The sequence below is a fragment of the Suncus etruscus genome, chromosome X (assembly GCF_024139225.1).
Source record: "Suncus etruscus isolate mSunEtr1 chromosome X, mSunEtr1.pri.cur, whole genome shotgun sequence".
NCBI lineage: Eukaryota > Metazoa > Chordata > Mammalia > Eulipotyphla > Soricidae > Suncus > Suncus etruscus.
The window spans coordinates 61,433,117-61,445,226 of record NC_064868.1 but is presented as its reverse complement, the minus strand read 5'-3'; the positions used below and the strand labels follow the sequence as shown (position 1 = coordinate 61,445,226).

The window sequence follows — 12,110 nt, the reverse complement described above, 5'->3', positions numbered from 1 at the left end:
GTTAGTTTTGCCAGTGGTGTATCAATCTTGTTCATTTTTTCAAAGAACCAACTTCTGCTTTCGTTGACCTTTTGGATTTTTTTTTGGGTTTCCACTTCATTGATTTCTGCTCTTAGCTTTGTTATTTCCGTCTGTGTCCCTATTTTTGGGTCCTTTTGTTCAGCGCTTTCTAGTTCTATTAGCTGTGTCATTAAGCTACTCAGGTAAGCCCTTCTTCCTTCCTGATGTGAGCTTGCAAAACTATAAATTTTCCTCAGTACTGCTTTTGCTGTGTCCCATAAATTCTGATAGTTTGCGTCTTTATTGTCATTGGTTTCCAGGAACCTTTTGATTTCCTCCTTGATTTCATCTCGGACCCACTGGATATTCAGTATGAGGATGTTTAACTTCCAGGTATTAAAGATTTTCTTCTGTGTCCCTTTGGAATTCACAAATAATTTCAGAGCCTTGTGGTCAGCGAAGGTAGTCTGCAAAATTTCTATCCTCTTGATTATGGAGGTATTATGTGCCAGCATGTAGTCTATCCTGGAGAATGTCCCATGTACATTGGAGAAGAATGTGTATCCAGGTTTCTGGGGATGGAGTGTCCTATATATATTCAGTAGGCCTCTTTCTTCCATTTCTCTTTTCAGGTCTAGTATATTCTTGTTGGTTTTCAGTCTGGTTGACCTATCCAGTGTTGACAAAGCCGTGTTGAGGTCCCCCACAATTATTGTGTTGTTATTGATATTATTTTTCAGATTCGTCAAATTAAATATTTTGCTGGCCCCTCATTCGGTGCATATATGTTTAGGAGAGTGAATTCTTCCTGCTCTACGTACCCCTTGATTAATATAAAATGTCCATCTTTGTCCCTTACAACCTTCCTGAGTATAAAATTTGCATTATCTGATATTACTATGGCCACTCCTGCTTTTTTATGGGTGTTGTTTGCTTGGATAATTTTTCTTCAGCCTTTTGAGTCTATGTTTGTTCTGACTATTCAGGTGCGTTTCTTGAAGGCAGTAGAATGTTGGATTGAGTTTTTTGATCCATTTAGCCACTCTGTGTCTCTTTACTGGTGCATTTACTCCATTGACGTTGAGATAAAGAATTGTCCTGGGATTTAACGCCATCTTTATATCGAAATTTGGTGTGTCTTTTGGTTAGTGTTTTCTTAAATTAGGTCTTTCAGTTTTTCTCTTTAGACTGGTTTTGTGTCTGTAAAGTTTCTGAGCTGTTTTTTGTCTGTGAAACCATGTATTCTTCCGTCAAACCGTAAAGTGAGTTTTGCTGGGTATAATATTCTGGGTGAAGCATTCATTTCATTCAGTCTTGTCACAATATCCCACCACTGCTTTCTGGCATTGAGTGTTTCTGGTGACAGGTCTGCTGTAAATCTCAAGGATGCTTGCTTGAACATAATTTCCCCTTTTGATCTTGTTTTCAGAATTCTGTCTCTATCTGTGGGATTTGTCATTGTGACTAGGATGTGTCTTGGGGTGGTTTTTCTGGGGTCTCTTTTGGTTGGTACTCTTCGAGCATGCAGGATTTGATCACATATATTCTTTAGCTCTGGAAATTTCTCTTTAGTGATGTTCTTGACTGTTGATTCTTCCTGGAAATTTTCTTCCTGGGTCTCTGGGACTCCAATGATTCTTAAGTTGTTTTTGTTGAGCTTATCATAGACTTCTATTTTCATCTGTTCCCATACTTTGACTAATTTTTCCATTGTCTGTTCCCATTGTCTCTCCCACTGTATGGAATTTTTATTTATCTCATCTTCCACAGCACCAAGTCTATTCTCAGCTTCTGTTACCCTGTCCCAGAGCTTACCCATTTTGTCATTCACTTTGTTTACTGAGTTTTTCAGGCCTGTTAGTTGACATGTTATTTCAGTTTGGAGTTTTGTGTTTTCTGTCTTCATATTTTCTTGGTTCATATTAGTGTTCTGTTCACCTCGATCCATGGTTTCTTTGATTTCTTTGAACATCTTCCATATTGCTTGTCTAAAGTCCTTATCACAGAGGTTGATTAGTTGTTTGGTCATTATCTGGTCATCAGAATTGTCATCTTCATTCTCTATGTCTGATGCTGGCCTGTGTTGTTTCCCCATTGTCACACTTGTATTGTGGGTTTTTCTACGTGTTGTGGTGGTATTCATTGGCTAAATGATGTATGCAGCCACACTCCTTGGCTCCGCCCTTTCTGGATGGGTTGATTTGCCTCCAAGGGAGGGGAGTCCTCCTTGGATGAAGCCTCACACAGGATCAAATCTTAGGCCCGAGCACGCAGCAGAGAAGACAGTCCGGAGAGAAATGCTGGGCTTCAGTGTTCCAGCACAGTTCTTAGTGTGATTTTTTTCTTCTTGTTGCAATTGTGTTCTATCTTTAGAAAGAGCGCACACAGGCAGCACTCGCAATTTTTCACAGTCGGGCCCCACTGGGCAGGTATAGTTTCGTAGATTTTCCCAGCTTCAGCTGGCGATATTGTATAGTGGGCACAGCACTTTCCTTGCAAGCAGCAGACATGGATTTGATTTTAGGCACTCTATATGGTCCCAATGAGCACCTCTAGAAAAGATCTTGAATGCAGAGACAGGAGTAAGCCCTGAGCACTGCTGTTTTGTAGCCCAAAACACCAACCCCCCCAAGTAAACAAAACAAAATACACGCCAAAGCTCAAGGTGTAGTATGGAGTATATACAGTCATTTTTATGCCTCAGAGTTCTACAAGGGACTACATTCAAAATATCCTACATTAATAAAATTATGTTAGAGGTCAGTAGATGTTATCATCATGGCAGACTTTTCCCTAGTAAAAGTCTGTCAGGCCTGGGGAACATATCTCTGACCACTGCCTTATCATCCTACCTGATACTTCATTGTGCTCAGCAACTGTTTTTCCTTTATAATGATGGACTCCTCTAACTTCTTCTCTGTTACTTTGCTTTGCTGCAGCTGACTGAGAAGGTACAGCACCTAGAAAAGACCAAAGGAATAATAGCAAGCAAAACACTGTCTATATCAATCTGTGACCCAGGTAATTCCTCTATCATATAACATAACTGCTCTAAACCATGTATTTCAGTCACACTGCTTTATCAGCACGGAAATTTTGGTATGAAAGTGGAAGCTAAGAGCCCCTTTCATAAGTACATATAAAGTCAGACAAGTTATTTATCTGTTTCAGATTTTTTTTTGGTCACACCCGGCAGCGCTTAGGGGTTACTCCTGGCTCTATGCTCAGAAATCACTCCTGGCAGGCTCGGGGGAACACATGGAATGCCGGGATTCGAACCACTGTCCTTCTGCATGCAAGGCAAATACCCTACTTCTATGCTATCTCTCCGGCCCCGAGTGTTTCAGATATCTTATTCGCAAACTTTGGAAAAAACCTGGTATTTTGAAAGACATTTCATGCCTCCTACTGGTTTTTCAAATTAATAGTAAAAAGCAATCACATTCTTGAGGCTGGGGTAATATTACAGTGGGTAGTACATTTGCCTTGCATGCAGTCGATCTGGGTTCAATTTCCAGCATTCTATATAGTCCTCTTAGCCTGCCAGGAGTGATTCCTGAGTGCAGAGCCAGGAGTAAGCACAGAGCACTGTGGGGTGCAGTCCAAAACAAAGAAAAAAAGGCAATTGGTTTATAGGAGAGCTTCTTGGCTTGAAAAATTTTTACCTTTTCTTGGTGCTGTTGCTCCACTTTGACCAGCTCTGCCTGTAAATCTGTCTGTATTTCAGCAAAATGATTTCGTTCTTCAAACAGCATCTTCTGCATGTCGGCACAGCTGGCCTTGTTCTGTTTCAAGCTGCTTTCAAGTTTGCTGATCTGTATTTTGGAGGAAACCAGCTGCAAGGGATAAAAGAAGATCAATTTATTTGGAAAAAGGTCAACTTTCTCTCATTCATTAGGCAGGAAATGTTAACTTTTCTGAAAATGAGAAAATTTCTTCTAAGTCCATTCTTATATTTTATATGTCATATAGATTATATCAAATCTTGAATTAACAAGAGTAATTACCCAATAAAGAGCCTGTATTTCTGTTAAGAAATCATTGTTATAAAGAAATTTAACCTCTTGCTATACTCAAGGCAGAATAAACCCAACACCAATTGTCTAATTCCAAACTCTGATATTTAATAAGTTCTTCTTAAATTTATTTATTTATTTGGAATGGGGTCTGAGCCACATCCAAAAGTGATTGTAAACTATTCTTTTTTTAATAAATAATATCTTTATTTAAGCACCATGGTTAAAACATGTTCATAGTTGTGTTTCAGTCATTAAATGAACACCCTCTTCACCAGTGCAACTTTCCCACCACCAATGTTCCCCATTACATTCCTTCCCCACCCGTGCCTATCTTTAAAACAGGCATTCTGTTTCTATTTCACTAACACCGTCATTATAGTTGTTAGTGTAGTTATTTCTCTAACTGCACTCACCACTCTGTGGTAAGCTTCATAACATAAGCTGGTCCTTCTGGTGCTCATCTCTATTGTCTCTGGGTATTATTAACATACTTTCATTTTTCTAAAATCCCACAAATGAGTGAGATTATCATGTGTCTCTCTCCGTCTGACTTATTTCACTCAGCATAATAGTCTACATGTCCATCCATGTATAGGTAAATTTCATTACTTCATTTTTCCTAATAGTTGCAAAGTATTCCATTGTGTATATGTACCGCAGTTTCTTTAGCCACTCACCTGTTGTCGAGTACCTGAGTTTTTTTTTTTTTTTGTATTTTTGGGTCACACCTGATATCTCTCAGGGATTATTTCCAGCTCTGCACTCAGAAATTGCTCCTGGCAGGCACAGGGGACCATATGGGATGCCAGAATTCAAACCACTGTCTGTCCTGAATCGGCTGTGTGGAAGGCAAACAACCTATCACCACACTATCTCTTAGACCCCTTCTGGGTTGTTTTGTATTGTGTTTTTGTGTTCCTAGATTTATCTCTAGGAATTGTATTACTAAATCATATGGGAGTTCAATTTTCAGTTTTTGAGGAATAGCCATATTGTTTTCCAGAAAGGCTAAACTAGACAGCATTCCACCAGCAGTGAGAGTTCCTTTCTCCCGATATCGCCACCAGCACAGATTGTTCTTGTTCTTTGTGATGTGTGCCAGTCTCTGAATGTGAGAGAATATCTCATTGTTCTGATTTGCATCTTGCTGAATTAGTGATGTAGAGCATTTTTTCATGTGCTTTTAGGCCATCTGTATTTCTTCTTTGAGGAAATGTCTATTCATTTATTCTGTCCATTTTTTGATGGGGTTAGCTTTTTACTTGTTGAGTTCTGTCAGTACCTTGTATATCTTAGATATTATCCCCTTATCTGATGAGTATTGGGTGAATAGTTTCTTCTATTCCGTGGTGGCCTTTGATATCCTAGTCACTGTTTCCTTTGAGTTGCAGAAGCTTCTCAGTTTAATGTAGAGCCATTTATTTATCTGTTTCCTCTTGAAGACACCTTTAGCCTAAATATCATGGAGTGTTTTGCCTATGTTTTCTTCTATAGACCTTATAGTTTCGGATCTGATACCAAGGTCTTAAATCCGTTTTGATTTGATCTTTGTACATGGTTAGATAGAGGTCCGAGTTGGCATTTTTGCATGTGGCTGACCAGTAGTCCCAACTCCACTTGCTGAAGAGGCTTTCCTTGCTTCATTTTGTGTTTCTTGCCCCTTTATCAAAGATTAGCTGATTGTATGTCTGGGGGAACAGTATCTGAGTATTCAAATCTATTCCATTGATTTGATGATCTTTATTCCAGTATCATGATGTTTTTCTTTTTGATTTTTGGGTCACACCCAGCAGCGCTCAGGGGTTATTCCTGGAAGACCCTGGGGATCATATGGGATGCTGGGATTCGAACCATCGACCTTCTGCATGCAAAGCAAACGCCTTACCTCCATGCTACCTCCCCGGCCCCCGTATCATGATGTTTTAATGACCATCTCTTTGTAATATAAGGCATCTTTATAAGATGCCTCCCATCTTTTTTCCTAAGGGTTGCTTTAGGTATTCGTGGGCATTTATTGTTTCAAATGAGTTTCAGGAGTATTTGAGCCACTTCTTTGAAGAATGTCATGGGTATCCTTAGAGGGATTACGTTAAATCTGTACAATGCTCTGGGAGTACTGCCATTTTAATGATGCTAATTCTTCTGATTCATGAACAGGGTATGTCTCCAATTTCTTGTGTCCTCTTTTCTTTCTTCTTTCCTTTTTTTTGTTTTTTTGGGCCATACCTGGGGTTACTCCTGGCTCTGCACTCAAAAATTGCTCTTGGGGGCCCAGAGATAACACAGTGGTGCTTGCCTTGCAAGCAGCCAATCCAGAACCTAAGGTGGTTGGTTTGAATCCCAGTGTCCCCCATGCCTGCCAGGAGCTATTTCTGAGCAGACAGCCAGGAGTAACCCCTGAGCACTGCCGGGTGTGACCCAAAAACCAAAAAAAAATTGCTCTTGGCAGGCTTGGGGGCCATATGGGATGTTGGGAACTGAACCTGGGTTGGTCCCATGTTGGCAGCTTAGAAGGCAAGTGCCCTGCCACTTTTTATTTCTTGAAGCAGTGTTTTGTAGTTTTCTTTGTGTAGATCCTTCACCTCTTTAGCTAAGTTGACTTCAAGGTATTTGAATATCTGTGGCATTATTATCAATGGGATTGTTTTTTAAATGTCTATTTCATCTCTATCATTATTTGTATATAAGAAAGCCATTGATTTTTGTATGTTAAATTTTGTACCCTGCCACTTTAAATCTATTGTTTCTAGGAGCTTTTTGGTAGTCTATAGGGTTTTCTAAATATAGTATCAAGTCATCTGCAACAGGGAGAGCTTGACTTCTTTTCTTATCTGGATGCCCTTGATATCTTTTTCTTGCCTAACTGCTATGGCAAGTACTCCCAGAACTATCTTGAATATGAGTGGTGAAATTGGGCAGCCTTGTCTTCAGCCAAATGTTAGGGGAAAGGCTTTCAGTTTTTCTCCATTGAGTATAATATTTGTCATGGGTTTGTGATAAATTGCCTTGACTATACTGAGAAAAGTTCCTTCCATTCCTATCTTGAGCGATTTTATCATGAATATGCGTTGGACTTTATCAAATGCTTTCGTTATATCTATTGATGATCATATGATTTTTTGTTGATATGGTGTATTACGCTGATTGATTTGTGTATGTTAAACCATCCTTGCATCTCTAGAATGAAATCTACTTGGTCATGGTGTAGAAACTTCTTGATGAGGTTGAGGTGTTTGATTCTATTCATCTGGCATATTGGTCTGTAGCTCTCTTTTTTGGTGGCATCTCTGCTTTTGGTATCAGAGTGATGTTAGCTTCATAGAAACTATCTCAGAATGTATGTTTCTTCAAATATTTGGAGGAGCCTGAAAAGGATTGGTAATAGGTCTTCTAGAATGGTCAGAAAGAATTTGTTAGTGAATCTATCTGGGTTTGGACTTTTGTTTTGGGGGTTTTTCTGATCACCATTTTAATTTCCTTAATAGTGATGGGTCTGAGCTCAGATATACTAGATCATCTTGGTTTCAATTTATGAGGTTATAAGTGTCCATGAATTTATCCATTTCTTCTAGGTTCTCTTGTTTTGTGGCAAAGAGTTTCTCAAAGTAGTCTGATTACCCTTTGAATTTCAGTAGTCCCTTTTCTTTTTTTTTAGGGCTTTAGGGTCTTTTATTTCCTTTTTTGGGGGGGGCACACCCGTTTGATGTTCGGGGGTTACTCCTAGCTAAGCGCTCAGAAATTGCCCCTGGCTTGGGGGGACCATACGGGACGCTGGGGGATTGAACCGCAGTCCTTCCTTGGCTAGTGCTTGCAAGGCAGACACCTTACCTCTAGCGCCACCTCACTGGCCCCTGGGTCTTTTATTTTTAACTGCATAAAAGGAAGAAAGAATTCAAGAAAGGAAGATGAGCCCGCCAACTGCCCCTGACACTTCCACCCCCTCCACCTCGCCATTCTCACCTTTTTCATTTCTAATTTGGTTTACTAAGTTTCTCTCCCTTTCTTTTTGATTTTTGTGAGTTTCTCTGTGAGTTTCTTTGTGAGTTTATCGATCTTGTTTACTTTTCCAAGAATTAACTTTTTTTTCATTGATCTTCTAGGTTGTTTTTTTGGATTTCCAACCATTTATTTCTGGTCTAAGCTTTATTATTTTCTTCTGTATGCCTATTTTTGGTGTATTTGTTGGTCACTTTCTAATTTTATGAGTTGTGACATTATTATGTAGGTCCCTTCTTCCTTCCTGATGAGTGCTTGCAAAGCTATAAATTTTCCTTAGTACCGCTTTTGCTATGTTCCAAAAATTCTGATATATTTTGCTGTCCCACAAATTCTGTCTTGGTTCCCGTTTGTTTCAAAGAATCTTTTGATTTTCTCTTTGATTACCTCTCTTACCCACTGGTTGTTAAGTAATCGACTGTTTAATTTCCAGGTGTTAAAAGTTTTCCTCTGTGTCTGTAATTCACATCTAATTTCAGTGTACCTTAAAGGTAGTTCGTACAATATCTATCCTCTTTATGTAGTTGTTTTACATAACTAAATATGTATTATGTATGTATGTATTACATAACTAAATATGCATGTATTACATATGTATGTATTACATAACTAAATATGTAAACTAGACCATGTTTTAGAGAATGACCATGTGCATTGGAAAAGAATGTATCCAGCTTTCTAGGGATGGAGAGCCCTGTACGTATCTATTAGGTCACTTTTTCCATTTCTCTTTTAAGAGCTAGTATATTCTTGTTAGGTTTCAGCCTGATTGGCCTATCAAATAGTGACAGGGTGGTGTTGAGATCTCTTACTATTATTGTGCTGCAATTATTATCTTCCTTAAAATGTCCATATCTGTCCCTTATGAATTTTTTTAAGTCTAAAGTCCGTGTTATCTGATATTAATATGGCTACTCCAGCCTTTTGAAGGGAGTTGTTTACTTCGATGATTGTTCTCCAATCTTTGATTTCAGTCTATATTTGTTCTGACTATTACAGCAGTATAAAAATATCAATAAGTGCCAAAGAGGCAATACAGAGGAAGGATGCTTGCCTTGCATGTAGTCATCCTGAGCATAAACACTGGTGTTTGTGATTGATGTTATTATTTAGATCTGGGCTATAGTGAATATAAAAGCTGTCAAAATAAGACATAAATCTAGCCTGAAGATTCAGATATGCAATCGCAGCTGTCTTAATCTATGAATTCTGATTCTGAAATAGTATATAAGTACTCATGAGGGTATATCTTTTGGGTTTTCTTTTAAACTAAGGAAGAACTGGAGCTGGAGAGAGAGTATAAGGGTTAAAGCACTTGCCTTGCATGCATCTGACCCCTTTGACTTGGTTTCCTGGGCACTTCCATGAGGAGCCCTAGAGCATAATCAGGAATTGTTCGACATCAATGTGGGTACCATCCTGAGCCACCAGTGGCAACTGGACCTACATCGCCTTGAGCGAAGCCCACGAATTACACATCAACAGAGGTTAGCAAACCCTGCCCCAAAGAGCAGAGCCACAGGAGTGCAGTCACTGAGTGGAGCATTAGCCCCATAACTCACCTGTTACCCACACATGGGGTGATCCTATTCTTCTCAATAAAGACCTCAGGTCAGGAGACTTCTTCCAGTTTTGGTCCCATAGCTAGCAGACCGATACCCTTTTGCCTGCTTGCAGATAGCTTGTGGTGGAAATATATGAACCCATTTAATCTCCCTAACCTGTGTGGATTATTTCCTATGTTGGCATTGCTTCGAGACCTGTGTTCCCCCTGGATAGAGGTATGAGGCTTCCACTACAGCCCTGCAAGAGGCTGACCAGAGTTCAATCCCTGTCACCCCATATCTGGCCTTCTGAGCCAGTCAAGACTAATTCCTTTTTTTTGTCACACCCAGCAGCACTCAGGAGTTACTCCTGGCTCTATGCTCAGAAATCGCTCCTGGCAGGCTCAGGGGAACATATGGGATGTCGGGATTTGAACCACAAATCTTCTGCATGCAAGGCAAACACCCAACCTCCATGCTATATCTCTGGCCCCAGGAGTAATTCTTGAGTGAAGACCTAGGAATAACACTTGACCACTGCCAGGTGTGGTCCAATAATTAAATCAAAAGACTAATATCAGTTTCTTTCCATGGAAATTGACATTAACTTTTACAGTACTCCATCTTACTCAGTTTATCAAGTTAGACTCTGAATTGCTGGTAGGAAGAGTAATGGTTACCTCTCCAATTAAATATTTCAGTGCACACTTGGCCTCTGGAATGGTAGCAATAGTCTCCCAGCGGTGCTTTGGTCTATCTTCACTTTCTGCATCCAACAGTTTCTGCTGTAGGTCAGCAATCTGAGCACTCCTGCAAAGACAGAGAAAAGTCCTTAGTTTCAACATCAAGGGGCAAGGAAGAGCTCATTTAATTTACTTAATGGAAGTATCATTTAAAGATCATGTAAATAAGGATTAAGTCATCTGATTAAAGGTTTTAAATCATGTGTCCTGCTACAAGATGGAGTCTTGTAGCATTGATTTCTTACAAGATGAAGTCTTGTAGCATTTTTGAAATAACTAAGTCACAGAGTAGAGAGTTTGGAAACAATGATTCTTTTTTAAGAATTTTGTTGTAGTATGTCAAGTATAATTTGATTTCATTTTTGGGGGGTTTGGGTCACACCTGGTGGTGCTCAGGGGTTACTCCTAGCTTTATGCTCAGAAATCGCTCCTGGCAGGCTCAGGGAACCATATGGGATGCCGGGATTTGAACCACCGTCCTTCTGCCTGCAAGGCAAACGCCTTGCCTCCATGCTATCTCTCCGGCCCCTATAATTTGATTTCAACTGAGTGTAGTGAGACAATATAAGTTCAGATATCGATACAGTAGCTAGGCAAGACTAAGAGTCAGGTTGGATACCTGAAGAAAATAATCCCCAAAGACAAATAGAAGATGTTTGATAGAATCAAAGAACTGATATCTATTGTGGGGTTATGAGACCTTTTGGTTTTTTGTCTAGGTCAAACCTGGCTGTGCTCAGGACTTAGTCCTGGCTCACAGGTCAATCTTGGCAGGGACTCAGGGAAGCATTAATGGTTCTGAGACTTGAACCAGCAAGGCAAGCAATTTATCCACTTTACTTCCTCTTGAATCAGAGACTACATTTTATTTTTACCTTTTAGGTAAAAATGCTAAAGGTAAAAACTTTTAGGTAAAAAGTGCTAAAGCTGACATACAAAATTACTATAATCCAATATCAACAACATGCTTGTGAATGTCACCAGTGTTTCTATGCCAACTCATTATTTTTCAATAAGAATTATAATCTAAGGTTTGTCATTGTTTGATAGTATTCCCTTGTTTTCTGTTTAGATTCTATCATCCACTCCTTTATCTCCCCCACTCTTATTTTGTTTTTACGTGATAACTTCCACTTCCATCCAACTTGCTGTGAACTATATTATTTCTTTCTTTCTTTCTTTTCTTTCTTTCTTTCTTTCTTTTTTTTTTTTTTTGGTTTTTGGGCCACACCCGGTGACTCTCAGGGGTTACTCCTGGTTATGCGCTCAGAAGTTGCTCCTGGCATGGGGGGGACCATATGGGACGCTGGGGAATCGAACCGTGGTCCGTCCTAGGCTAGCGCTGGCAAAGCAGACACCTTACCTCTAGCGCCACCGCACGGGCCCCTATTTCATAATTTCTTACAGGCGCATATTATTCCACTGTATAATAAATATATCAATCATAATTTCTTTAAAAAATAACACTTTTGGGGCCGGGCGGTGGCGCTGGAGGTAAGGTGCCTGCCTTGCCTGCGCTAGCCTAGGACGGACCGAGGTTCGATCCCCCGGTGTCCCATATGGTCCCCCAAGAAGCCAGGAGCAACTTCTGAGCGCATAGCCAGGAGTAACCCCTGAGCGTCACAGGGTGTGGCCCAAAAAAAAAAAAAAAAAAAAAAAAAAAAAAAAATAACACTTTTACGTAAAGAACCGTGATTTGCATAGTTATTGATAACTGAGTTTTAGGCATGTAACATTTCAATACTAATTTCACCACCAGCATCAATTCCCATTTATCAGTGCTCTCATACTCCACACATTCCTCTGCC

At 39.8% G+C, this 12,110-nt stretch overlaps 2 protein-coding genes across 2 annotated transcripts in view; both read right to left on the bottom strand.

Moving 5' to 3' along the window:
- Positions 1-12,110, bottom strand: part of KIF4A (kinesin family member 4A) — a 146,532-nt gene that overhangs the window by 23,489 nt on the left and 110,933 nt on the right. The window contains exons 22-24 of the mRNA XM_049767403.1: positions 10,240-10,369; positions 3,666-3,836; positions 2,853-2,960 (exon numbers count right to left, since the gene is read on the bottom strand). Coding sequence (XP_049623360.1) covers positions 2,853-2,960; positions 3,666-3,836; positions 10,240-10,369 — 409 coding nt within the window. The remainder of the gene's footprint in view (positions 1-2,852; positions 2,961-3,665; positions 3,837-10,239; positions 10,370-12,110) is intronic.
- Positions 1-12,110, bottom strand: part of DLG3 (discs large MAGUK scaffold protein 3) — a 213,708-nt gene that overhangs the window by 168,055 nt on the left and 33,543 nt on the right. The gene's annotated exons all lie outside the window — the stretch shown is intronic.